We start from the raw sequence: 27,848 nt of genomic DNA, 5'->3' as shown, positions 1-27,848 counted from the left end.
GAATGTTAATGAAAGGTCTTTTAACTAAACATCCTTTTTTATTATGTGTAATAAAGTTTTTCTTTTCTTTTTCTTTCATTTTATAAATTAATACTTTTTGTCTGCAATTTAGTTGTTTCCCTTTTTCACTATTCACTGCCTCTTAATCCAGTAGGTGTATAGATACATAGATAATAAACAGATTTTTATCCTATAAAAACTCATTGTCAAATGTCAAGTCTTTTTTCTTCTGGCCATGAGTCACCATCGAAGTACAGTAAGCGGACCGCACACCGCGGTTTCATTGGAAGGATTCCAAAAGCTATTGTAAGAAAAGGTTTCTGTTGTCAATTGTTTTGTGACATAGTTTTTGTGAAGGTTCTATTTAATTTTTACAATGTTTTCACTGTTATAATTTTTTAAATCTAAGTTTTTGAGGTTCCTACATAAAAACTCAACATCCATACAGAGAATAATGGAAAAATGTTACGTTATACAGAAGAATTTCTGAAAACATTTAAATGTCGTTGAAGCGTGGATCGTCAAATGAATACAAGAACCAAGCTGTACACTGTACAGTCTTCACCCTTGAGTTAAATGACCCCGTTTAACGACATCAATGACACCATTTTTGATCTGTCTCTGACAAACACTTTACTTTTTTTTCATTACTTAACATCTTTAACTAATAAGATTATTTCTCTATATTAAAAATCCAACGGTGCTATTTTAGCCTTGGCCTCAGTATTAAAAAAAATCAATGGCGCTACAACCTCTTTAGGTCTGGGCCTCAGATTTCTGAATCTGTTTCATGAATCCAATAGGTAATTAGGTGCTCAGCCTCCAGTCTGACACACGCCGTCGACTTTTTGGGTCTCAGACATGTCGGTTTCCTCACGATGTTTTCCTTCACAGTTTGAGCGAATTTAAAATGTGCACATAGAAAGAGAGTCCATTGGTGCACAGCCGGGCATCGAACCTACAACCTTAGGGATGAGAGTCGCACGCTGAAGCCACTAGGCCAACACTGCTAGGAATAGTATAAGCGTATTAATATTTTCTATCTCAATAGGGAAATAACCTTCTGTCCTGACAGTTGACACGCACTGTCAATTTTTAGTTTAGCCACGCCTTTTTTTAAAGTTTTCCATCACATCAATATCTTCATGATATTGTTTAAAAAATAAAAGATTCGGGACCCGAGAACATATCCACGTTCTTGGCGAAGGACTTACAGAAATCGCCTCCGCTTACATTTGATCACATCGATTTAACTTGTTTTGTAGGATCTGTTAATTGTACAACATGAAATAAATAAAATTAATTCTGATTATGTCTCTAAAACCTAACAAAACAATAACTCAAAAAATGTCAATCTGATAATATCAGGACAGTGATTCCGAAAAATTTATTGCGAACAAATGAAGAGAAATCAGTCGGTGCACAGCCGTCAATTAACCGACCTCTGGGCTTAGGCTCTCCTGTTCTCAACACTTCTCTCCTAGGTCTTCATAGTCGAGATTTAGTATGACACCAGCGCTTAAGACAGCCACATTAAGCGCTATGTCGCGATTTTGAATCTATTTAAGATGGCAATCAATTTACGACACCTATTCTTGTTGGTAAATAATTTCTATGAAAATAACTAATCGATTAAATCCAATCCAAATCGATTAAAGTTTTGAAATACAAAATATCAATGAAGCAGAACATTATCAATAAAGTCTTCAGGGAATTGTTTTAGGTATATGAAAATACTCTAAGAAACCTTCACGAGTATTGCTCAAACATGCTATTGAAGAATTCAAAGCTATTGAAAATAAAATAATGTTTTAATAACATCAATCGTACGAACTAAAACACAGATGTTTGTAAACAGCCGTCGAAGAAACAACTTCGGTTGATGTTATTGAATCTGAGCTGACCTACATTTTAAGATATATTTGTAGAGAAATAGAAAGTTTAAACATTATACTAAGATTTGATAATGAATGCACTAAGGGTGAGTCAAAATTCAAAAATTCAAATTCAAAGTCAAATTCAAAATCATTTATTCATTTAGGTAACACAATGTACACTTATGAACGTCGATAAAGATTAATTAATTTTATATATATAATTTTTATATTATTATTTTAATTTTTAAAAATAATTTTATAGATAAAGATTGATTAATTGCTAAATGCTTCTAATTTTACATTTACTGCCAGTTCTCAAATCAAGGGCGTAGAACGGACGAGAAGAACTGGCAATAAACTCTCCGACACTATTTTTAATCGCCAAGTTTTTTGTTTTACACAAAGTTTGTAAGGAGCTGCAACCATTACACCATTCAAAAACAAACTCCCTTTAGTCAAAATAATAATTTGACGTACGGAAATCAGACATATTATCGCTTAGTCTCGTTTCTGAATCTTAACCTTAGATTCAAGAATTCGTACTAAGAAGGACGTTTATATTTTAATTCAGACAGTTTATTTATATTTTTAAGCTATGTTCTACTTCGTATATACTTTCTAGTTACATAAGAATACGCTGTGGTAACTATATCTTATATTATGGCTAATTATATCTTATATAGTTTGTAAGTCTCGTTTTTTACCCTAAGGAACCTAAGTATTGAAAATCTCTACACCTACCAAGCATTTACGCATATATGTTCCATAAATTTTTCTTACGTCGAAATTACTAAGGATAAGATTCAATGTTGAAACACTCCCGTTTGTCAAATCTAATACATTGTTGACGGGTGTCATATTTAGCGCAGTCTCGTTTCCGATCCTAAGTACTGTAAGTAAGACATGCGAACAGGGGGCCTACCATGAACTTTCTTAAAACAATCCAGTTGAGATGCAGTTGAGTTTAGGTACCTAAAGTCAATCGCATTTTTTCGTACCATGACCGCCTATAAGCTGAATCGTATTAGCATCGCAAGACCGAATGAAAGAACGATAATTTTGTTTGTGGTTTCAATGTAAGTTTAGAAATTTAACTGTCAAACTAACTTCGACAGATGTTTCTATAAAAATAAATAAAATATAAAATTATTTTAAATAATTCATCAATTACAATAAGCTATTATGTCTTTATATATATTTATTTAATATAAAACTATTCTTTTGATATATTTTAAATTTAAAGTTTTCTGGTGCTGTGCAGTTGACACTTATTATTTTTAAACGTTTCCTTCAAATTTTGATAGGAGCTTTCAATATATTTGGTGTTTACAAAATTTCGGTTTCATAAATATAGTTTTACAAATTGTTTAACTTATAAAATAATATGATGGGGTAAGTATTGTTCAAAAATTGGTTTATTAAAAATAAATATCTATATCGAAGTGAATTGCTGATATTAAACTCTTTGCATAAGATATTACAATCAACCTATTACTCGAAAATCATAAGTAAATAATGATAAAAATTGATTCCTTAATATTTTACAAATTCAATTTATACGTTAACTAATTCATATAATATAAATAATTATATTGTCTTTACAGCTTAAACCTGACAAACTCCCTGAATTGAGAAAAGGAAATATATAAATGAATATATTATGTTTATATCCAATTGAACATTGCCTGATTCAAGACAAGACAAGACAAGATTTTTCTATCTTGATGGAGTCATCCTAACTAAATAAATACTGTTATTGTAATACTTTCAAATGGCTTATTATTTACACATTATAAATTTGAGAAACACCTCTGTTTTTTTAAAGAAAAAGCAGAGAAGAATAATTCAATTCATGAACATAATGAGGAAAAATTTAACTATAATAAATATCTACTAGTGATATGGCATTATTATTTATTGTAAATATGATATATTGGGGAATTATGTTTTTGTTAGATATGCCTAAATAATTAATTGAATATTATTGAACCATGTGCAATTATTTGTAGGTACACTGAAATCTTCAATGAGTCAAAGTAGTTAATCTATAATAAATTATCTACGAAGTCTTCGAAGAATCTACGAAGTCGGTAGAAGGGCATTGCCGTCTTGTTTCTCATCTCCGTCGATAATTTAATAATTTATTTATTATCACACTCTCTAAACTCAAAATACCCCAAAATATAAAGATTATATTTTTTTTTCATATTGTTAGCCATAGTAGATAAATCTTATTATTTTAACTTTATTAAAAAGTTTTAATACAAATATTGAATTTTATAGGTTCTAAACTATTATTTGGACATTTCGATACAAAAAAGTTGATCAAAAAGTAACTTTTTTAGAATCGCTTATCCTGTCATAGTTGGAAGGCGCAACTGTCAAATTTCGGTTCAGCCGAGCGGTCATGGTACGGATTTTCATACAAATTGAACGAACGAAATCTGATAATCGCTAAGGTCACGTGGGAACCTAAACTGTCTCGTTTTTTCGATGTCATGGTACGAATTTGCGATGCATCTCAGTTGTAGGTTGTCAATAGGCTCGCAATAAGAGTTCATGGTAGGCCCCCTGGTAGTAAATTTACAATTAATTTAACTTCTTTTTTGACGTTCATAAGTGTACTTGTTTACCTATATGAATAAAGGTATTTTGAGTTTTTTGTTTGAGAATATTTCTTATATTGCTATTAATCACTATTTAGTGCATTTTAGAATTGGTTCTATATTTTTTAAGGATTTTACCCTTTTGAGTATAGCAGACGGAGTTGCTCACTAATCAGTTTTGAACAGGTAGGTAAGTGAGGTGATTTCTTCAAAAGCTTTTTGCTTCGTTGGGCTGCAATTTATGTGCTCATTATATGAACCACTGCATGACGGTGGCAAATTACGTATAGAAATAAGCTCTTTAACATGGTAATATGGAACTTTGTCATATTCCCACTGTATAGATATATTATCCATCACTTTAAAGTGAACAGAACTCTAAATCTGGGAAGGTAATTTAGAGCAATTAGGAATGTTGTCATTGGAAGGATTTCCGATGGAAAACTAAACAAGAGGATTTAAATATACCATCAAACATGAAGGATTATTAATAATTAAAGGAAATTTGTTTAAAATGTTTAAAACAGGATATTAACCACACGGAACTAACCTTTGAGTTAGATATTTATTTAAAATAATAAAAACTGTTTACAAATTGTTATTCTTTATACTGAAGATTCAATAGAACAAACTCAACAGTACGTGACTATCGGAGTTGTAATAAAAACAAAACGTGTTAGATTTAATTAGTCATTGGTATTCGGATGTCCGGAACTGACAGATTTGGCACTCCACAGTACATCAACGACCTTCGTTATATTTAGTGATGTTTATCTATGTTATCCGTGACACACTTGCTTTATGTTATACTGAATTTCTCTGCTGCTAAAGGATTTGCCTAAAGATTAAAATTTGCTGGAATTTTGGACTCTTCAATATAACTACAGATTCACATAGGTACTGAGAGCAGTAGTTTGTTCAACAAACAGTAAGCTATTTAATAAGTAGAAGACATCTTTACTATTGTCTATTATTAATCTTTCGAGGCTGTTTGGTCGAAGGCCCCAATCTTAGAGTCTACTGGTTCTAATTGATAAATTGTTTTGGATAGTCATGGGCAAAAGCGGCAAAAAACAGCAAAGCAACAGGGATATGGTATTATGTAATTATAATATGGAATTTACTAAGGATAAAGGAAATTATATAGTAAATAAGGAACAATTAGTGTGTGTAAACTCTAACAAACAGAAAAATTTATCATTTGAAAAATTCGTTTTATCCAGAAAATTCCATAAAAACATTAATCAAACGCCTAATTAATATCGTTTGGTATTGCTGATTCTTGCAATGTGCGTGTTGAAACGCTGTTGTATTAATTAATTTGTTTTCCCCATTACTTATCGGTTCTTAAAACTAATTTGGCCTACTTACTTGTTTTATAAATAAAAATAATAACGAAAGTTACAGATGTCTTAATTATGCTTGAAAACAGAAGTGGCAAAATATGAAAAGGGTCAACGGGAAAAGGGTGACCTAAAAAGAGATGGATAGAAGATACCGAAGCGTTAGCAGGAAGCAAATGGAGAAAGACATGGATAGAGATATTTGGAAAAGGCTGTAGTAGCACGAGTAAAGACTCGTGAGGGGTTTCGATCAATGGTAAAAAATAAAATGTGTTTATTCATTTGACAACTACAAAAATGGTACTGAAGGAATTTATAGATATTATAATATAAGAAAAAAAAATATAACAAATCTTCACTGTATATTCAACATTTGTAAAGTATTATAATATTTAAAAATCGGACTGAGCGTATATCAACAATGTATTTTTGCCAATTCATTCAGAGTTCAGTCCGAGTTACACATTATGATGCAATTGTGAATATTTTTAATTCAATGTCAGTTGGCACAGACTTATGTCTGCCACTTTCTTTTTTACGTCATAACGGTAAAAGATAGGAATCTTAAGTAACTGAAATGTAACCCAATATTTGTCGTGAAATATTTATGAACATATTTCACTATTATAAATAAATAAGCATACGAATGTCTCATAAAGTGGGTAAATAAAAGAAAATATAAAATGGTATAATAATCTTCATAATTTATTCTTCTCCATTCTTCATCGTCATACAATATGTTTTCAGTATAAAACAATATACTTAATTTGTTACATTCATAGAAATATATTATTTAAGTTATAACTGTTCTTTTATTTATAAACTTACAAATTATTGTTAACATTCTGAAATCTTTCTGTATAAAAATAATACAAAAGGGTTCGCCCGCCGGGGACTATCGCGATTCTCACAAATATATTAAACAACATTGACCGGCTGGCACCCCGATATAATATATAATAACAATCAACTGTTAGTTGGTATATTTACTTATAGTAACCTATAGAAGACAATGGTACAGATAATTTTTACTGTAGCTCATTTAATGGTAACAAAAACAATAAAAACGTATAATTAAAGGCTTCCGTTTAAAAGCGTAGGCACTCGAGATTGCTACTTGATCCTAATATTATTCATTCTCACTAATAAATACATCGCTCATCCACGCAAAACAACCATCTGCTTCATCTAGCATTCAACATTCATACGTCACACATAATCGGACGGCCTCATTAAGACCTCTAAAGAGCACCGGGTCATTTCAACTCCTACATCTCACAACTCAACTCGCACGATCTCACATACGATCAGTCTTTCACACGAGCTTTTGTGTAATTATCGAGCATATCAACTGTTTCATCAGTCGCTGAAGCGCTATCTGCCGATGAAAAAGTTAACCTTGTGCAACAAAACGTGATTCGGAACGTCCGATTGCCGAACACATGGCCGCCATTCCGCGAGGGCGGCGCAGGCGGAATTTTAATTAGCAGAACATCCGCTCGTGACTTTATCATACAGCGTTGCCGACTCCACCATATATCCGTCTCTGTCGTACCTACGACATTTCGGCTCTGTCAAATAGCCCCTCTCTGTTTGTTAATTTGTGCATCTGCTTATTATGCAAAGCGTGCGGACAAAATATTAATCTTTCAGTCAGGTCACTCGGTAGGCAACTCAACAATGGAAATCCCAAAATCGCAATTTGTATTCTTAAAACCGCGAAACGGAAAACAAAATGTTGAAACGGCAACGTCGCAGCAGTCTCGCTCAGTTCGCAGTCCAATGACGTAGCATGATTATCCTTTCTAGTTTCTACACTATTCTAAATGAGAACGCAATACTGATACAAGGAAAATTAAACTGCGACTTACAAAAGAAACTAAACTTGTGACTCGCTAAGTACATCCTTTTCAACAAGCGGAGGTTCTGCACAACACCTTAAATCACCTTACACTAGAGTTAACTATATAATACACGATTAAATTAAGATCACAAATCGCTTTGTATGCTGCGTCCGAGCGGGCGCGACTAGCATGGAATGTGGGGGAGGGCGACTGGGCGCGCTCAGAAGTGCGTGTCGATGTGGCAGCCGCCGTTGGCGTGCTCCAGCACCTGCTGCTTCAGCCTCGAGACGTGGTCCTTCAGCTTCACTACCATCTGCGCTAGCTCCACGTTTTCCCCCTTCAGTAATTTCACTTTTTCTTCCAGCTTTGAAATGCGTTCTAGTTTTCGCCGTCTACACTTTGACGCGGCGACTCGGTTCCTCTGTCTCTTGCGTTCCAGCTTTATTCTCTCCTGGGTGTCCATATCGATGGGGGAGAGAGGGGGAGAGTTGGCGGCGCTGGGCACCGTCTGGGGCTCGTCTTTGACGACGGGCGTGGGATACCGGTCAAGAGGGCGATCTAGATCGGCGTAAATAATCCTCGCGTTGGGCGCGGGTTCGTTGTGGTGCAGCTTGTCGAGCGCTTCGACGAATGGCCGCGCATACATCTCCTGCTCTTCGGTGGGGGCCGCGGGGGGAAACAGTACTGGCCCGCCCGGGGTTGGCGTGGCCGTTGTGATCATGCCATTCTGCATGATCAGCTTCTCCAGCTCCGGCGATCCCAGTTTTAAGAGCTGCAAGTCGGGAGAGGATAGCACAGGTGCCCCATTCCTCAACCGCTTGCCTCGTCCGAAATCCAGATCCAGCGTGAGTGATCTCTTAAGATTTTCAACGGGTCCGCTGAGGGGATACTGCTCGTCATAGAAAGTGGTCTCCATCCCGTGGCCGGAACGAACCATGTGTTAGCACCGAATACCTCGGTATCACTAAACTCACTTAACACGAATAAAACTTTACCATCCGAGAGCGTACGTGCAGTACGCTCGACGTTTCACTTGTTTCTAAACATTGTCAAGAAACAACCACTGCTTTTATTCCATGACTCAGATAAGCTATTTTTAGCATTAGCGTGATCTACTCGAGCAACGATTGGTGGAATATGACGTGACATGACGCACTACTTGTTCGCTATTGGCGGGGACGTGGATCGTACGAAGCGCGAGGCCACAGCGGGCTGTTTACGACTTGGTGCGATTACCGAGAATCAACGGCACCTTTTCCATTATACTTGCGATAATGATTTACAAAATTAATTTAGTAGTAATAAGTAATATTCGTATATTACATATACTAAGAAATAATAATTTACTAAGATTATCTTGGACTACATATACAAAGTGTAGGAAACTTTTATAAATCGTTTTTCAAATCTACAACACTTGAATTTATAGTAAAATAAATCATATTACCTTAAAAGAGGTGTTATGCAATGTTTTTATAAGAATCTTCTTATAAATTAAAAAGAAACCACCCTTTTCAATGACGTTTTAAATAAGATACCTAGAATATTATAAAACATATGAATATTACAATGGTAATTCGTAATGTACAATGGAAACGTAATCATATGAAGCGAAGCGGAGGCGGGGTAGCCGCGCCAAACTGTCGGGCGGCGGGAAATAAACGCAAGCGGGGTGCGGGGAACGGGGGTCTACATGGGCGAGAGTGAGACGACAATACACTTTTCCGCTCTAACAGATAAACTCCAGCAATGAGGAAAATAAAATAATGCACATCAAATTTTCAGTATAAAGCCGTTTGTTATTGTATGTTGCCCTTGAATATCTTTTCTCGTCTTTTCGGTAATTCTAATAAATTATAATTTCCATTCTGTTTATTGCGTACAAGATCGTGGGTTGCAACTTCTAATAAAAAAATAATAAATAATAAACAATAGTTTAGAAAAATTAGGCTAGAAACCCTCGTCAACAGAGTTCGTCGAACAGAGAACGTCAACAGTTAAGTTAGTTATAACTTATTTCTGGAAATTTAATCGGAGACTGCCAAGTACCAATAGTTTTTTATTACGCTTAATTTGGATATACAGAGCCAACGAAAATAAGTAACAAAACAGAATTACGCCCCCTATTTAATATTAAATCCACATTTTAAATATTATTTATTTAAGCGTCACCTAGCGGGAAGTAGAAAAATCTCATAGTCTACTCACTACTAGATGGAGTTTAAACATATTTACATTTTTTGTATCGTGTTTAAGAAGCCAATATAAATACTGATATTTTCAATATCAACTTGAAAATGAACAGCAAATCCGACATAATTTGTTTGACCCACAAAAGTTGCCTAAATAAATATTTGTTTAAATTCCTCAATTTTAAACAAAATATATTTCGTTATAAAATGCAGCCATTACGCAGAATTGAGAAATCGCTTCGTACACAACACTTAATTAATGAATTCAATGTGGTACAGCGCTCATCGTAGCGTAGTTCGAAATGACACACACGATAATCGAAATACCATTTTCTTGTCTGCTCTACGCCCTTGACTTGCCAACTGGTAGTAAATGTAAATTTAGAATCAATTTAAAATCCGTTATTTTGAATATATATAAATACAAAATGAGGCTTATAATAATAAAGCCTGTTAATTTGCAATCAATTGGTAACAGTTTTCATTTATTAAATATAGCATATTTTTCTTTTTTATTTACCATTCCTTTAGTACCATTGATCGGAATCTTTTTCCAAACCTCTGACAGTAAACAAGGTTTACTGTGTATTTAATAAAACTAAATTGAATCAAACCTTGAACATATAAGTTGCTCAAATTATATTGGGACCGTACTTAAATGTCTAGTTTGGAATAATAAAACCAAATTTACAAAAAAATATTTTTAATTAAGTACATAAATTATTTTATTTTACAGTTACAGAGATTACTCTTACGTCATCATAAGGCTTATCTGTTTTTGGATTTGTTTTGACACTGCCGATGTTTTGAACGACTTCCATACCGCGAATCACTCTGCCAAATATTGTGTGTTTGTTATCTAACCATGGCTGTGGAAAAAAATATTAAATTTAATGTAATTAATTTGAATAAAATGAGTAATTAATAATTATTAATTTTACCTAATTTTAGAAGGTTTTAGTATGGGACGCAAATCGTTAGGCCAATTTTACAAATTGATATTCAACATAATGTGTAGTTAATGATAAAATTTTGTGATTTAAAGTGTGTGTGGCGTTGATTTGGACTGATATTAGAGTTAATTATAAACCAACTTCAAAAAAGGAGGTTAGTTATAAAACCTATATGTATGTGACATACAATAATATGTATGTTTATTCACAAATTTCTCAAAAAAAAAGGCATATAGATATCTTTTTATCATCATAGGTTCAGTAGTTTGTGAGGTATAATATAGGTTTATTTTATACATAATACATACAGTAGGCGCCAAAGTAACGAAGAACTGGCTCCCATTCGTATTGGGCCCTGCATTGGCCATACTGACGGTGTATGGCCGGTCATGTTTCAGTGTCGCCTTGAATTCATCCGCAAATTCGCCACCCCATATACTTTCTCCACCGCTGCCCGTACCTAAAAGTTAAAATTTCCGAAATTTAGGTAAAAAATAGTGCCATGTTGTTTTATTAATAATTACGAATTTACAAAATGTATATAAAAACAATTAAAACAAAATTTTGTCTGAAACTTGGAAGCCTACTAAAGCTATAGGTGTGTCAAAAATAGATGGAACGATGTATGATAAGGAGGAAAGGATAGATCAAATAAACAATACATTATTAAGAAGAATATCTAAGGTAGCAGATGTCACAATAAAAATAAATAAACTATTGGATTGGACATGGAAAGAGGAACAGAAAATTGGAGCAAGCAAGTATTAAACTGGTGTCCGAGGTACAATAAATGCAAAAGTGGAAGACAATTTAGAAGGTGGATATAGACCAGATTAAAGAAACAGCAGGCACAGTGCAGTAATGGCGGGATTTGGAGGCTTTTGCCAAAAAAGGCACAGATATCTAAAAGATTTTTTTTAATGTATCTGAAATAAAAGGCCTTTATTATTATTATTATGAATTTCAATAGTTAAGAAAGTCGATATGGCTAGATAGAAGGGAAGGAGAAGTTTTTAATTATTTAGTTTTTCGTTTACAAGAAAATTGGAACGAACTGCAATTAAACAAGCAAGAACAGCACAAACACATTACCAGGCAAGTAAGCATTTACTTGTCTGGTAACACACATTATACACACAGCATTATAGTGATAGCAAAAGAATTAAAAAATCACCAAATATCAATTCGACAAAAGCGTTTCCATTTTTGATTTATAATGTAAGTATGGCATTTCTGTTTTGTACAACATTGTCCTAAATATTCTTAGGAAATATCAAACGATCCCATGTTTAGGAATTGCTGCCTTTTACAATCTTACTCTTGTAACTTTAAATAGGCAGAGGAGAGTTTTGGAATGCTAAAGGTTTTCCTACAAAAAAGAAAGTTTTATTTACTTTTTGATCAAATTATTCTTTTTAATTCCACACTCTGACTTTGTAAAACCATTACTGATTTCTATCAAATAATTACAGATTTACTATCTTCAATTATTATCAATAAAATATTATATAACGATAAAATCTTTTAGATCTGGGCCGCAATTTCTGTATCTGTTTCGTCATCGTGATCATCCTTTTGGGCCTAACTTCGCGATGTTTTTTTTAACTTACGAGTGTAAAACACACAGACAAAAAGTCCATTGGTGCAACGCCGGGGTTCGAACCTACGACTTTTGATATGAGAGTCGCACGCTGAAGCCACCAGGCCAATACCGCTCGGAAACTATAAAAAAGTCCCTTAGAGTTCAAAGCAATGGTGCAGGCCCTATATGAAGCTAAATACAGTCTCATGTTAGAGCGAGGACAAAATACATTATAGTCAGACTGAATCCTTTATATCCACTTATGTACCCAACCCTAATTGTTCTTAGTATGGTATGTTATGACGTACGCCTCAGAAGAGGACTGGTATCAGTATACCTATTTAGGATTCTAACGAATCCGGTGCATAATGGAGAAATTGGTCTACGGGGTCGACGTAAGAATGGTCCTATTTATTGATTATTATTGTGTCGCATTTACAAATTGTGATGAATGTTAATTATTATTATTATTCTCTTTATTCCTACAAAATTATGTAATTACAGTGTATATACGCGGGCCCATGCATCTTCTTCAATACAAAGAATCCCCGCGTGAGTTGTATGCTGCCATACTGCGGGCTACTCGATTGTGAGGAACATGAATCTGGTTAGCGGTTCACAAGTTCTCATGTAATTTTTACACGTGTATATCCTTTCTATAACTATATACGTATCTGATTGTCCTCCTCGTAACATGTGTGATGCGTGAGAGCAACAATAATCTGAGGCGGAAGTCACGGCTGTTGGATGTACCGCACCAACCAACTTAGCAAGGAACCGCACGCGAGCGGTATATGTAATTAATAAGATTTTTATGGAGACCTATTTCTTTGTACTCCGGCAGAATTCATAAGTTTCTTGTTGTATTAGTTATAGGATAATAATAGGTAGGTTTTTTATATTAATTATATTATATTACATTACTCAGAACAGACTTAAATTTATTTTTTTACTTATGTAACTTTAATGACGTTGTGGTTTATGACATTTTCCTTTGAATAAACGTATTTTGATTGATTGAATATATTTTTAATTGTAGAAACATCTAGGTGTATGTATTATTGTGTAGATCTATCGCATTGGTAATTCCTGTAAAGATGGAATATTTATGTGTGGAAAAAATCCAAGACTTTTTCAAGATCCAAGAATTATATCTTAATTCGTATCTCGAGTCACAATGTCGTTTTGTCAATCTTCATACAGAAAAATGCATGAAAACAGTTTGATTGCCGTTCTAGAATACGGGCCTAGAATTTGTACTTAAGAATCTTATTTTGGATTACACTTACCAGTAGGATCACCAGTCTGTATCATAAATCCCTTAATAACTCTATGGAATATGTGTCCGTTGAAGTATCCGTTACGTGCGTGCCCGCAAAAGTTCTCCACCGTACGCGGGGCTTCTTTACCAAAAAGACGAATGTGTACGTCGCCGAGGGACGTATGTATTATTGCTTGCTCGTAGAGACGTTGGACGCCTGAAAATAATTGCGTAGTATTTAAATAAGTGATTTTATATGAAAATCAGTGCTAGTGGACACAAAAATCTGATATTAAGTGATCCGCCGCCACTCGCACTGCCAGAAGCTCGCAAGCGCGCTGTCGGCCTTTCAAGAATTGGTACGCTCTTTTCTTCAAGGACCCTAAATAGAATAGGTTCAATACTTCAGTGGTTTGCTTTGAGGTGGTAGGCACACACGGCTGCTTACCGGTACAAGTCATACCACCACCGTACACGTATTCATTGAAATCAATTGACGCACAGCTGCTCAACCCACAACAGGTTTACGATTGACAGCTAAATTGATTTTTTTAAATTTAATTCGTTAAAATTGTCTATTAATAGCATACCCTGTCCTTCAGTAGCTGAAATAATATCCTCCTTCGAAGGTTTCTCATTAAAGATATCCCGGTCTGCATCAGGAGACTTAACATCATCAGGTCCACGTCTGGAGAACATGTAAAACCTATTCTTCTTATATGCAGTACAGAATAATGTTGGATCTGTTTTGATTGTCAGTAGGGCTGGGTTCTCTGACCCTTCCATTTCTAGCGTTGAGGCTACTTTAGCTTGATTTGTGCGACCCTAAAAAATAAAATAAAATAAATTTAATTATTTTATTGTTAGGTATACATAATAAGACTAGTAGGCAGTAGCGAATTCTCTGTCTTATTGATTTATTATAATTTAAGCTTTTCTATATTTTATATATAAAAAGTTTTGTTTTAAATAGTCCGTTCATACTGTTTCACTATACAGCAGAATAATAGGTATTCCACAACAAAATGGTATTTTAGTTTTAAATGTATTAAATTAAAAAACATTGAAATATCAGTAATAAGTAATTGATTAGCATTTTGTTTATATTATAAGTCTTAGATGCAAGCCCAATCTATCTATACTAATACAGTCAAAATCTGTTATAACCAACTCAAGAGCTACAGGAGCAAAATGTTTTCACCATTACAATTGTGCTACAATTTCTATAAAAAATCGTGCTATATTTATTCCCCAAAATTAAAAAGTCTAGCCCCTTGGAAGGTACAGACCGCTAGAATTAGTAGATATTGAAAAAATACTCATTTTTTTGATACATAAATTAAACTTACCTGAAACATAGCCAAATGAAGTGCCCTCAAATTCTCGGGTTTGCCCAACATAGCGACACACCGGTTGGTCGACAAGTTGACCAACTTGACGCCCAACATTGTTGCGTACGCAATAAAATGACCACTGGTGTCGAATATTATATTTGCGAGTTGGGCGTATTCTGATTTCTCAAGGTCACGTTCTGCGGCCATTCTGTAAGATAATACGCTTTATTGTAAATAGATGATTGGCGCTATAACCTCTTTAGGTCTGGGCCTCAGATTTCTGAGTCTCTTTCCTGATATTTTTTTTCAATCTAAAAGGCAAGTAGGTGATCAGCCTCCAGTGCCTGACACACGCCCTCGACTTTTTGGGTCTAAGACATGTCGGTTTCCTCACGATTTTTTCCTTTACCGTTCAAGCGAATGTTAAATGCGCACATAGAAAGAAAGTCTATTTGTGCACAGCCGGGGTTCGAACCTACGACCTCAGGGATGAGAGTCGCACGCTTTAGCCACTAGGCCAAAACTGCTCATTTGTGGTTAGGAATAATCATTTTATTATTATAATATTTTTTTCAAATACCCGGAAAGATAAAATATGTGAGAATTAAAAACATAGCATCCAATAGCTATGTTAATGAGCATTGAACTGACAAATACGTTGTAAAAAATAGAGAAGCAAAGACTTCATTATATTCACGGATTTTAAAAATAATAATGAATAATCTATCTAATAGTGGTCTATTTAATTTATTTGTAATTACCACTATTATAAAGATAAAATATTTTTTTAAATAGTAAGACTACTGGACCAATTAAAAATAATCACTAATAAACACAATGTCAAAGAATAACATAGGCAATCAATAAAAAATCAATTCTTTACCGTCTCCCGAACTCCATGTTGGGCAGCTGCTGTGTCTGATGCTGCAACTCTTGAAACCGCTGCAGACTTTCATCCAGCACCTTATGTAGTTTGCCACTTAGGAAGTGAAATACTCTGACCTATTGATAAAATTATTCATATAATTTAATAAGCTTTTAAGCTTTTTCCAGCAGTTTTAGCCTAGTTGTTATCAGCATGCATTTCTCATCCCTGAGGTTGTAGGTTCGATCCCCGGCCTCTGGACTTTCTTATATATGAAGAAACAATAAAAACAAGAAACATCGTGAGGAAACCGGCTTGTCTTAGACCCAATAAACCGAGTGTGGCAGGCAAAGGAAGCTGATCACCTACTTGCCTATTACTTTTTAATATTTTTTTTTTCATATTCATTATATAGAAAAAGTTTTGTTTTCTAATCGTCCATTTATACCGTTAAACTATACAGCAGAATATTAACTATTCCACAAATACAATGGGTTTTTTATTTCAAATTATTAAATTAAAAAAAAAACATTGAAATATAGCAGTAATCAGTAAACAAAAATACCTTTCTATCCAGGCTTATAGCAGCCATCTTCTTCCCATCAGGCGAAAAGGCCAGCGCAGTGGGGCAGGTCTTATTTTTAACAAACTCAAATAGATCCGTGTCTAATTTTGAAGTAAATTTAACATTCTTGGGGAACTGATATTCATATTTTGGGCCTGTCCAGTATTCCACTATACCTGCCTTGGAATGCAATCATAGTTAATGTATTTATAAGTCATACCTATATTATAAAATATTTTACATTAATTAAAAGGAATTTTTAATTTTATGTGTATAACATTCATTTTATTTATGACTAGTCAATAAGTTTAAATAAGCTTTTAATAATGTCATGCTTAGGCTAGCATTATCCAAAAGACTCTGCTTTTCTTTCGTTAAAATAACAATAATTTTTCTAAAGACATATAAATCAAGACACTAATCAAGACTAAATCAAGCTTATTAATATCACTAAATAGTATTGCATACTATTAGTACTGTGAAATCAAAGCATAAAGTACAATAATGTAAGTTTTTTTTACTTAAATTTGTAATTCAATAAAAATATTAAGAGTACCTTGTCCACAGAAACTGCAACTTCAAAGACGGGGTTATATTTGATGGTAGCAACATCTCTCTGGTGTTGTGAGAATGTATGTAAAGGAGCACTGGTTGTCTGTGTGCTGTCGAATATATGTATTTTGTTGCTATGCCTTTGTGACCTGAAACATATATTAGTAATATAGTAAGTTCAGAATCTTATCTTCATAAAATAAAAATATAGAAAATTTGTGTTGACACAATTCTTTTTTTTTAAATAACAAAAGTTTTATATATAAAAATAACTCACACAGCTAATGTTGAAATAGGATCGCCAGCTGAATGCACCCACTCTGTGCAGTATGGCTCAAACTCTATTGAAATCATGTTTATCATATCTGTAAATTACAAGTATTTTATGACTAATATAATAATTAGTGAAGTCCTAATTTTTCTTTACAAACCAGAATGACATATTATAATTGTGTTTTTATGGGGAAAATCTATTTCAAAATATTGTATTGCACATATATATACATTTTAAATATAAAAGAGCTTAATTACCATTAATTCTCTACACAACAGCAAAATTTTCTTGTACTTACCAAAATTTACCACATCAAATATTTTAACAGTCTTCTCTGAGGAGGCTGTGCAGAGGAGTGTACCAGTACTGTTGGCTGATATGTGGCTGATGGGAGCTAAGTGACATCGAAAGTGTTTTACAAACTCCACACCTTCTTCCTAAAATAATTTTTTTTTTTATTAATTTACTATTGCATACAGTATATGTCACACTAAATGGTATATGCTTATTGCTTACATAATGTATACCTGCTTCTTCCAAAACTTTAAGTGGCCATCCTGACTAGCAGTTACAACAAAATCTGTTTTGGTTACCACAACATGGGTAACCACATCTCTGTGCATGTAACTACGTTCATAAGTCTCTGACGAGGGGAGGTTTTCTAAATACAGTTCCTCGAACTCTAGAACTGATATAAGATTAGTGTTAAATAAATCTCTTTTTATAAAATACAACAAAATATATATTTTAATATTTTTACAAGACGTAATTTGAAGCGTGGCATTATTGTACCTTTTCGTTTTTTAGATTTTGGTTTTGCGGCCTCTGATGGCATAGGACCAATCCAACAATCTTCTTCCTCATCTTTACCACCTTCTGGACTAGTGGCACGTTTCTCTCCTGACATGCTTTGCTAGTTTTGAAATACTTTTTCTAATTATTATTATCTAGTTCTAGATAGTAAAAAAATAGCAAGTTAACAAATATATCGACTAATGACTAAGTAAAACAATTGTGTTGAAAACAGAAAACCATATTTTTGTTTGATTTTGATTTTTGAAAACCTAATGTTGACAATTGACTAATGACCCTGTAGATCATAGAGGCGGTCTATGTACGTCATTGAATACATAATATAGTTCATATCATATAATTGTTTTTTGTTTCTTGGTTGTAGAACAAATAGTATAAATCTTTTTGATAGTTGAAAACCCAAACTTCTGCTATTCCATATTTACTTTAAAATAGGTAAAAAAACGTACTTTCACAAAAAAACAAGCAAAAATGTAAATTGTCACGGAGCGTCTTATTCGTTAAACTTTTTATTTTTGTGTCTATGACCAAAATGTCTTTTACGAATTCGTAGTGATGGTAGCTGGCTTCCTCGCAGACATAATATCATAAATTACGTGTAATTTGTAAAGTTTTACAATATTTTATTGTAAATAACTTAGTTCTTTTAGTGATTTAAGTGCTCAATAAATCAAAAACCAAATTGGTAAGTGCAAAGTGAAATATCGATGTGTTATATGCGCGGCACCGGTACTCTACACGTGGTTTAAGACTAACATCTCGTATTCGTATAATTATGTATCATATTAATCATTTTTCAACGTTAAATTATACAGACTATGTCGTAAGATTCATAAATTTGGTAAAATTAAATTATAAGAGTTAGTGTTAAGACATAGGTTGTTTATTGAACGTGGTTCTTTGACAGTAGCTAAGGTTCTAGCCGTTTTAGGAAGGTAATTATGAAAGCTTTCAGTTTACCAGTATTCGGACACGATAAAACTTTATTAGATTAAAAGTAAATACGTAGGCATGTATATTTCAAAACTGCCATGTAATCAGCTTTTTCATGATTGTGACGCATACTAGTGTCATAGTGGGAAAGTACAAGTAACAAATACAGTTGCGTTATAGGCGCAATAAGGTCTTACTGACAAGCTGAAATGTTTAGCAAGAGCATGTATATCGAGGGTTATAACCTATATTATACTGTAATTTACCATCACAATGCTATGTGCTTTTGTATTTAGCACAGTAGATATACATCTTACTTCAGCAGGTATACTTTTTTAAAATGTAGTACACGTGATTTTTAAATCTGTATAAATCTAGTGTCTTGGTATCTATAAATCTAGATACCAAGACACTGGATAATGATTTTAATTCTAAAGCTTTTTCACTATAAAGTGTTGATACAATTTTACATGCTTGTAATTGTATATTGTTTAGATTTAGTGTATTATTAATATGCTATAGATATATCTATTAAACACAAATGTTTAACAATTCTGTATGCTTTAATTATCATTAGTATATCAAGGAATATGAAAAGCTTCAAATACCTATATAAATTTTTATACCTTATTACAATGTGAGTTATAAAGCATTTACATAAATTTTAATTTTAATGGGAATTTATATCTTATCTTAATTAAAATATAATCATATCTTCATCATCATGACCATGACTTTGTTATTATTATGAAATGTATGATAAAAATTTGATTGAGCAAATATAAACTGACTGAGTAATAAATTACTTAATTTTAAAAAATTATTAAAATGAAATTTCACTCACATACCATATAAAGAAAGGATTGTAACTTGTTTTATTAATGTATAAAACAAATTACAAGCTTTGATTAATTAATATTTATATTGAAATACAGATTATTATTGAAATTTAACTGGATAAGACAACACATCTTATTTTACTTTTTTCTTTGGCCTGCCTAAAGTTTTAGTGATATCCAGTTTATTATCATGGACTGTCATTTGTAAGAATTAAAAAACATCTCTTATCTAACTTTTTTCCATTTACATTATTATTTACTAAACCTTTCATGGCTTACTAGATTTTGTATCTAATACATTTTCTAACATTTATATTTTATGATACATTTTTAATTTAAAGATTGTGTGGAGTACTAATCTGATTATATTGGTAAGATCTCACTATTTGGTCTGTGTTGAGTTTCCTACCTTTAATGATGTAATTGACAATTTCCATAACATTTTCAATTAATTACAAAATCCATAATAGGGCTAGATTGATTCTTGATAGCTTTTTGTAGAGCTATTGGTCTGAATTCTGCATAAACAACGCTAGTATCAACAACTATATTTCAGATATGAAAATGATTCACATGTTCCCTGCATATGTCCTTTGCAAATGATTTAGATTTATTTGTATCATACGCTGTACAATTGCGCTGGCGTTTATCAGACAGGGTCAAGAATACTCCACTGTGCAAATAACTGTTATAATGCATTCTCTCTCACTTACGAATACAAGAACGAGACGGAAGACAGGCGAACGACCGCTTTACAAAAGTAAAAGAGGTCATTGAAGTATTGTGAATTGAAAATTAAGGGCCATAATATTATTATTGAAACGCTAATTGATACAAGAATTTGTTTTTTGATGGCAACGTCCGTATGTAGGTAATAATAGTCCCGGTAAAATTTAATCGAAATTAAAGTCAATTCGTTAATAGCTTAGATATTCGCTTACAGCATAGCGTGGGGATGATTTTGATGATGATGATAATATCACATAATATGCAGATAAGATACTGAGAGAAAGTGTTAAAACTAAGGGTGAGATTCAGAAACGATCTTCTAAACTTGTAGACTTCTAAACTAATGCGTTACTTCGTATGTACCAATACGCGATGTTACTATCTTACATCGCGTTTGAAAATTTATATTCGTGAACGCAAGAATACCGATTTTTCGTTCACAATATTTAGTAATGTCTACGAAGCCATATTACATTTCCTTACCTCGTAGAATCTTTATGACTGTCTTTTGAGTAGATTAAACAATGTTTAAAATTCCCTAACTAACCTCTCGGCAAGATCATCGTTCGACATTATATCACGGGTGACGAAACTTGTTGCATCCTAGCTAGTTGTAACGGAAGTCGATTCTAAAAATAACTATTTACTATGCAGGTGAAAGTTGGAAACATAAGCAGTGATTGCACGCTTTGTTTTGTTTTTTTTTTACATTTAACTCCTAATGGCAATAATTATTTAGATTATATTCACTATTCCAATTTTAAACGTATTTTAATTAGTAATGTTTGCCTAATTTAGTCATACTATAACTAACTGCAATCATACTTTCATTCATTTAACTAATTCGTATATGAACATATAGGTATGTACGTAGATTGCGAAATGATCTTCAATTGACCCGTTTTAGTTGCTATGCTATAAAATATAATGCATAGCAACTAAATATGCTGTTTTGCAGGTGCATTAACCACCTGTGCATAACTGAATTTTCGCTGTATAAATAATATGTAAATCATGTATAAAGGCATAGGCATTTAATATTATTTATTATAAATTCCATCATGTATCACCGTTATATACCTTAATGACACGCTGAAAATAGCTGAACAAATAGACGAAGATACACATACACTAGGTACCTTTAAAAAGTTTGATACAAGGTCTTGCTTTAATTATTATAAAGGTCCGTCAAGACTGTTAATCTTTATTTAATATACTAAAACCATGTCATCGTCTTTTTAGGTAGGTAAAAAATATTATGGAGAAACGTTGAAATTTTTAACAATTTAAACTATGTTATTTATACTTAATAGGCCCTTTTATTGTTTCAGCAATGAGTTCAAGTGTATGCTACAAGTGTAACCGCACGGGGCATTTCGCCCGCGAGTGCACACAAGGCGGCGGCGTCGCCTCCCGCGACTCCGGCTTTAACCGGCAACGCGAAAAATGCTTCAAATGCAACCGCACTGGACACTTTGCACGCGACTGCAAGGAAGAGGCTGATCGTTGCTACAGGTAAAATAAAAAATTCATTTACCATTATATTTTAGACGAAGAAGTTACGCTTGAAGGTAGAACAGAATTGATGTCTACAACATATTTCTTTATCCTTTATTAATATAATCTACTGTTTTGATGAAGATGAAGTACAATAAAGACACCATCGCTTTGGGCTCGAGCTTTTAACCCTCACGTGATATATCTCGAACAACTAATTATAACTAACTATTATATTAGTTGACTCGGCAAAAGTTTTTTGCCATGTATATTATTTCTGGGAAACATTTGTTAGTTCTTTAAAAATAACTATCTACTATAATAAAAAATAAGGGGATAACGTAGAGGGGTTCGGTCGAGCCATTACGGAGGAATATGGGAACGAACATTGTGACACGAGAATTTTATATATTAAATAAAGAAAAATAATCATGAATTTTATTATCACAATCCTTGGCTTAAAACATTTTATGTATTTCCTGTAAATTTTTAGTACCGCCACTTAAAAGTATCTTAAGAAAAGGCTTATCAACTAATTTGTATTACATAAGAGTATTATAGATATATTATTAAGGTTAGAACACAGAAATAATTTTTATGATGACTTACAGTATTTATTTCATTTAGGAATGCACTTAACAAATAACAATATAATTACAATCTACTTTAAAACTTAAATTTAATCTAACCCAATTAGCTATGGTAACTAAGCTAATCTTAATTTTCTATAAGAAGATACCATACATATAACTGTAAATAAACTAAGAATTTCAAGGCCCTGTGGCTATTAGCTAAGAACAAAGCGCTTCAACAATAATTATTAACTCGTGGTAGATACGCAAACGTTTCCATTGTCTGGCCGTGACCGAATCGATCGCAGTTTGATACCACTGAAGTAATGACACTTCTATTTTTCTACGACCATTAACTTGCTTGAAAGTAAACTAATATTATAAACTACACTAAATTACTTTCTAACGATCATGGCATATAATTATTTCTGTTTGCCACTTTTGCTTTAAATAATCCATTATGACCTAATAGCATTAGAAGTGACTTTGACATTGTGACATGGTTCATATGGCAAGAGGAATAGAACTAGAACTTATAATTTGCTGAAAATTTTAACCTAAAAGTTTTAATGTATATGTTTAACGTATGACGTGTGCGTTTCAGATGTAACGGCACGGGGCATATAGCGCGCGAGTGCGCGCAGAGCCCCGACGAGCCGTCGTGCTACAACTGTAACAAGACTGGGCACATTGCGCGGAATTGTCCAGAGGGAGGACGCGACAGCTCAGGGCAGACTTGTTACAATTGTAACAAATCGGGTCATATATCGCGCAACTGCCCGGATGGCACCAAGACCTGCTATGTCTGCGGGAAGCCCGGCCACATCTCGCGCGACTGCGAAGAGTCGGAGCGGAACTAACACACGCCCACCCGCACACTCCATAAACAAATTCAACTATGTATATTATGATGCCACGCACGGACTGTAAGCAAAGGACGCGTCACTAGATCGTAAGGCCACAGACTGGACGAAATTGATACAACGGAATTATGACGCAGCGTAGAGACTGAGGAGGGTTAATGTTGACTTGTATATAGGTCTCCCGCGCGACGCGGTTAATGTTTGTTCTCGCTCGTGAAAGTTGTGTTTTTAAATCATTTAATAATCGTGATTGAACTATTGATGAGGTAGCGTTACAGTTTTTAGCATTACAGAGAATATATTTTGTACAGATATTATTTGTCAAAAGATAAATTGGTTGGTGGCGTATGGTGACTTTTCAATGTTGTGGAGACCCGGGAGTTGATCCAACCAGAGGCTTGTCCGTTTTGTTAAGCAAGCCCTCTGTCCCTCGTCCGTATAACTATCAATAATAGTATCTATTTGTTTTCTTAAATATTCCTTTGTTTAGGTCCTGATGATTGGTGGAGAATTCAGTGGTTAATTAATTAGAATTTCATTAATCAGAATATTTTTTATTTTGTTATCCCTTACAGTGTGCCTGTGCATTACACATAAAATGTAATATATCAGCTTTAGTGGGACATTAATAAAATCTTGCCTTACAATTAAACTTTTCCATCATCCCCTGAATCTCGTCATATAAAATATAATTTCTGATTTCTAAGAATATAATTATAAAATGTATAAATAGAAACAGTTTTCAATAGCTTAGAAAGGAAAGCTTTAAAAATTTGAATCTTTTGACACATCCGATTCTAAAATACATGACTTGCAGGCAAGTTATTAACACCGTAAATTTTGTTATGTTGTGTGCATTGTGAGATTTTATTCAATATAGGCAAATAATTGTATAGTACTGTATATTCCACTCAACTATACCATAAAGAATAAATTGACACAAATAAAACAATACCTTCATTATATATTTCAAATCTTAGGTACTAACACAATTTAGATGATCTTCAAATGACAACAGATTCTCTTACAATGAGGAAAGACAGTCTAGAAGATTGGTTTGCATATGGTGGACATAAATAATACTACACTGGGCTAGGGTCTTAATATAATCCAGAAACATTGAAACATGTAGCTTTCAAAAGTAAAACTATTGCTAATGAACTCTCTCAATTTCTGAATCATTAATGCAGTATCAAGTACATTAAATAAAGGGCTCCTTTACAAAAGTGGGTTAGCCACTAAGCACTAATGATAAATGAATTTTTATACAAATGTCCTAAAAATTATATTCTCCAGTTGTATTGAAGTATCGAGAGTTGATATACCGCTGATATTTAATTTTGTTATTGCTATATGGTAAAAAGTATCATTTTAGTAGGCTCTTGGCTAAAATTGCGACGGGTCAAATATGATTAGACATCTACAATTTCATATAGCTATAGCGGACCATGGCTTCCGCAAACCATCTTTGTATAGGCACAAGACAAAAAGTTAATACGCTATAAAGATCACAGCACACATCAACTCTGAAACGGATCGTCACCGTATCGCCTTTCGCCTCGCTGTCAACCTAAGGCGGGAAACATAAAAAGGCGTAAGGTGAAGGCGCAGAGCCAGCGTGGAACAGATAAGGCACGGATGCGACTTAAATTATATCAAAGAGACGGCACAAAGAGTAATTACGCAGGCTGACTTTATCGTGATAGCATGTCATCCTCTTCAGATGACGAAGATGTGAAATTCCACTCTAGTCGCGACTGCTAGCGACGCGGAACAGGCGACGAATTACGAAACGAGCCTGTCCAACGCCGCTTGAGTATAATTAACAACGTGCTGCTTACGTTCATTTTGTATTGACGCGTTTTGAAGCGGTAAGATACCTGCGCCGCGCCTTCACCTTACGCCTTTTCTGTGCGTTTCGCGCCTAACGTATGCACGTAACCAAAGCGTAATGCGTATCAGCAGCTCCTGTACGTCAACTTGGCTACGGCTTGTCGTCCCCGCGCCTACGTCTCCGTATCCGAACTCATGTCTCTTCGTCCACTCTTGCCCCTATCCCCTATATCTGATAAGGAGGGAGCTTGTAGTTTATCAGAATGCCAAATCGTAAAATGACTGCTTTACGACTGATAGCGCGACGCCCGCTGAGAGTTCGAAAAGTGAGTTACAAAATCGCGAGGCGAGGCGATTACGTTACGATTCAGATTAGTGTGCGTTGCAGTAGGGAGTTTCATGCAAACAATACTGAACGGCTCGAGCTGATACGGTGGCGATCCCTTTCCGAGTTGATATGTGTGCTTTGACCTTAACGCTTCATTTTGATGGGTAATGGTCATGTGAAGAAGTATGACCTATGTTATTTTCATAAAAATTGGTTCGATTGAGTGCCACGCCTATAGCCAGAAGTAATAGTGTTCTGTGCATAAAGTATGTTTGGCGTTCGCCTTAGCCCAGGGGGCCTACCATGAACTTTCTTAAAACAATCCAGTTGAGATGCAGTTGAGTTTAGGTACCTAAAGTCAATCGCATTTTTTCGTACCATGACCGCCTATAAGCTGAAACGTATTTGCATCGCAAGACCGAATGAAAGAACGATAATTTTGTTTGTGGTTTCTATGTAAGTTTAGAAATTTAACTGTCAAACTTACTTCGACAGATGTTTCTATAAAAATAAATAAAATATAAAATTATTTTAAATAATTCCTCAATTACAATAAGCTATTATGTCTTAATATATATTTATTTAATATAAAACTATTCTTTTGATATATTTTAAATTTAAAGTTTTCTGGTGCTGTGCAGTTGACACTTATTATTTTTAAACGTTTCCTTCAAATTTTGATAGGAGCTTTCAATATATTTGGTGTTTACAAAATTTCGGTTTCATAAATATAGTTTTACAAGTTGTTTAACTTATAAAATAATATGATGGGGTAAGTATTGTTCAAAAATTGGTTTATTAAAAATAAATATCTATATCGAAGTGAATTGCTGATATTTAACTCTTTGCATATAATATTACAATCAACGAATCAACGAATCGAAAATCATCAAGTAAATAATGATAAAAATTGATTCCTTAATATTTTACAAATTCAATTTATACGTTAACTAATTCATATAATATAAATAATTCTATTGTCTTTACAGCTTAAACCTGACAAACTCGCTGAATTGAGAGAAGGAAATATATAAATGAATATATGTTTATATCCAATTGAACATTGCCTGATTCAAGACAAGACAAGATTTTTCTATCTTGATGGAGTCATCCTAACTAAATAAATACTGTTATTGTAATACTTTCAAATGGCTTATTATTTACACATTATAAATTTGAGAAACACCTCTGTTTTTTTAAATAAAAAGCAGAGGAGAATAATACAATTCATGAACATAATGAGGAAAAATTTAACTATAATAAATATCTACTAGTGATATGGCATTATTATTTATTGTAAATATGATATATTGAGGAATTATGTTTTTGTTAGACATGCCTAAATAATTAATTGAATATTATTGAACCATGTGCAATTATTTGTAGGTACACTGAAATCTTCAATGAGTCAAAGTAGTTAATCTATAATAAATTATAAACTCAATATCTACGAAGTCGGTAGAAGGGCATTGCCGTCTTGTTTCTCATCTCCGTCGATATTTTAATAATTTATTTATTATCACACTCTCTAAACTCATATATTAGCCATAGTAGATAAATCTTATTATTTTAACTTTATTAACAAGTTTTAATACAAATATTGAATTTTATAGGTTCTAAACTATTATTTGGACATTTCGATACAAAAAAGTTGAACAAAAAGTAACTTTTTTAGAATCGCTTATCCTGTCATAGTTGGAAGGCGCAACTGTCAAATTTCGGTTCAGCCGAGCGGTCATGGTACGGATTTTCATACAAATTGAACGAACGAAATCTGATAATCGCTAAGGTCACGTGGGAACCTAAACTGTCTCGTTTTTTCGATGTCATGGTACGAATTAGCGATGCATCTCAGTTGTAGGTTGTCAATAGGCTCGCAATAAGAGTTCATGGTAGGCCCCCTGGCCAGTGATGCCAACTCCTACAGAATGTTCCCCCTGGAACCAATTTAAAATACCCCTAAATATAGATTAAAAACTTGGGAGTATTATAGCTTTTGATATTTTTTCTTCACGCTTGGAGTTTATGGTTGGTTGGGTCCTCAGCGTTTTTACGAAGAAAAAAAATTCTTGTTTAAAGTATTCCCTAAATTACCCTACTGGTAACTGGCAAGCTTTAGTTGTCAAATTAACGCAACGCTTGTTTGTTGGCTACTTTAAAAAATACATTGGCATGGCAACTTTATATTTTATA

The 27,848-nt window shown here is 33.5% G+C and overlaps 3 protein-coding genes and 2 long non-coding RNA genes across 5 annotated transcripts; 3 read left to right on the top strand and 2 right to left on the bottom strand.

Annotated features, from left to right (window-relative positions):
* The first annotated feature begins 3,220 nt into the window (after positions 1-3,220).
* Positions 3,221-3,777, top strand: LOC125048652. Its single transcript, XR_007116855.1, has 2 exons — positions 3,221-3,269; positions 3,482-3,777. It is a non-coding gene; the product is annotated as an uncharacterized LOC125048652 (long non-coding RNA).
* A 2,728-nt stretch (positions 3,778-6,505) lies between these two features.
* On the bottom strand, positions 6,506-8,730 carry LOC125048584 (transcription factor JunD). The gene has a single exon (XM_047647328.1). The coding sequence runs from the start codon at positions 8,605-8,607 to the stop codon at positions 7,891-7,893; it is 717 nt and encodes a 238-aa protein (XP_047503284.1). The 5' UTR covers positions 8,608-8,730; the 3' UTR covers positions 6,506-7,890.
* A 1,818-nt stretch (positions 8,731-10,548) lies between these two features.
* On the bottom strand, positions 10,549-18,309 carry LOC125048488 (peptidylprolyl isomerase domain and WD repeat-containing protein 1). The gene is made up of 12 exons (XM_047647185.1): positions 18,041-18,309; positions 17,776-17,936; positions 17,547-17,685; positions 17,252-17,339; positions 16,979-17,123; positions 16,423-16,602; positions 15,876-15,994; positions 15,008-15,200; positions 14,249-14,483; positions 13,687-13,875; positions 11,124-11,275; positions 10,549-10,731 (listed from the first exon to the last, which is right to left on the bottom strand). The coding sequence occupies exons 1-12, from the start codon at positions 18,153-18,155 to the stop codon at positions 10,588-10,590; spliced, it is 1,860 nt and encodes a 619-aa protein (XP_047503141.1). The 5' UTR covers positions 18,156-18,309; the 3' UTR covers positions 10,549-10,587.
* Positions 18,310-18,587: 278 nt separating this feature from the next.
* On the top strand, positions 18,588-24,141 carry LOC125048619 (CCHC-type zinc finger nucleic acid binding protein-like). The gene is made up of 3 exons (XM_047647391.1): positions 18,588-18,746; positions 21,894-22,077; positions 23,236-24,141. The coding sequence occupies exons 2-3, from the start codon at positions 21,896-21,898 to the stop codon at positions 23,489-23,491; spliced, it is 438 nt and encodes a 145-aa protein (XP_047503347.1). The 5' UTR covers positions 18,588-18,746; positions 21,894-21,895; the 3' UTR covers positions 23,492-24,141.
* A 2,229-nt stretch (positions 24,142-26,370) lies between these two features.
* LOC125048644 lies at positions 26,371-26,804 on the top strand. Its single transcript, XR_007116853.1, has 2 exons — positions 26,371-26,427; positions 26,645-26,804. It is a non-coding gene; the product is annotated as an uncharacterized LOC125048644 (long non-coding RNA).
* Positions 26,805-27,848: the final 1,044 nt, after the last annotated feature.

This window comes from Pieris napi, chromosome 1, assembly GCF_905475465.1.
Source record: "Pieris napi chromosome 1, ilPieNapi1.2, whole genome shotgun sequence".
Taxonomy (NCBI): domain Eukaryota; kingdom Metazoa; phylum Arthropoda; class Insecta; order Lepidoptera; family Pieridae; genus Pieris; species Pieris napi.
Note: the sequence above shows the minus strand (reverse complement) of the source record. Positions and strands in the feature narration are given on the sequence as shown.

What these genes read in the sequence shown, in the direction of transcription:
- LOC125048584 (XM_047647328.1), bottom strand. Translation starts at nt 8,607, where the DNA reads ATGGTTCGTTCCGGCCACGGGATGGAGACCACTTTCTATGACGAGCAG.
- LOC125048488 (XM_047647185.1), bottom strand. Translation starts at nt 18,155, where the DNA reads ATGTCAGGAGAGAAACGTGCCACTAGTCCAGAAGGTGGTAAAGATGAG. An exon ending in TAAAGTTTTGGAAGAAGCAG is followed by an intron (nt 17,686 to 17,775) that starts GTATACATTATG and finishes AAATTATTTTAG; the next exon opens with GAAGAAGGTGTGGAGTTTGT. An exon ending in TTGCAGTTTCTGTGGACAAG is followed by an intron (nt 16,603 to 16,978) that starts GTACTCTTAATA and finishes TTGCATTCCAAG; the next exon opens with GCAGGTATAGTGGAATACTG.
- LOC125048619 (XM_047647391.1), top strand. Translation starts at nt 21,896, where the DNA reads ATGAGTTCAAGTGTATGCTACAAGTGTAACCGCACGGGGCATTTCGCC. An exon ending in GAGGCTGATCGTTGCTACAG is followed by an intron (nt 22,078 to 23,235) that starts GTAAAATAAAAA and finishes TGTGCGTTTCAG; the next exon opens with ATGTAACGGCACGGGGCATA.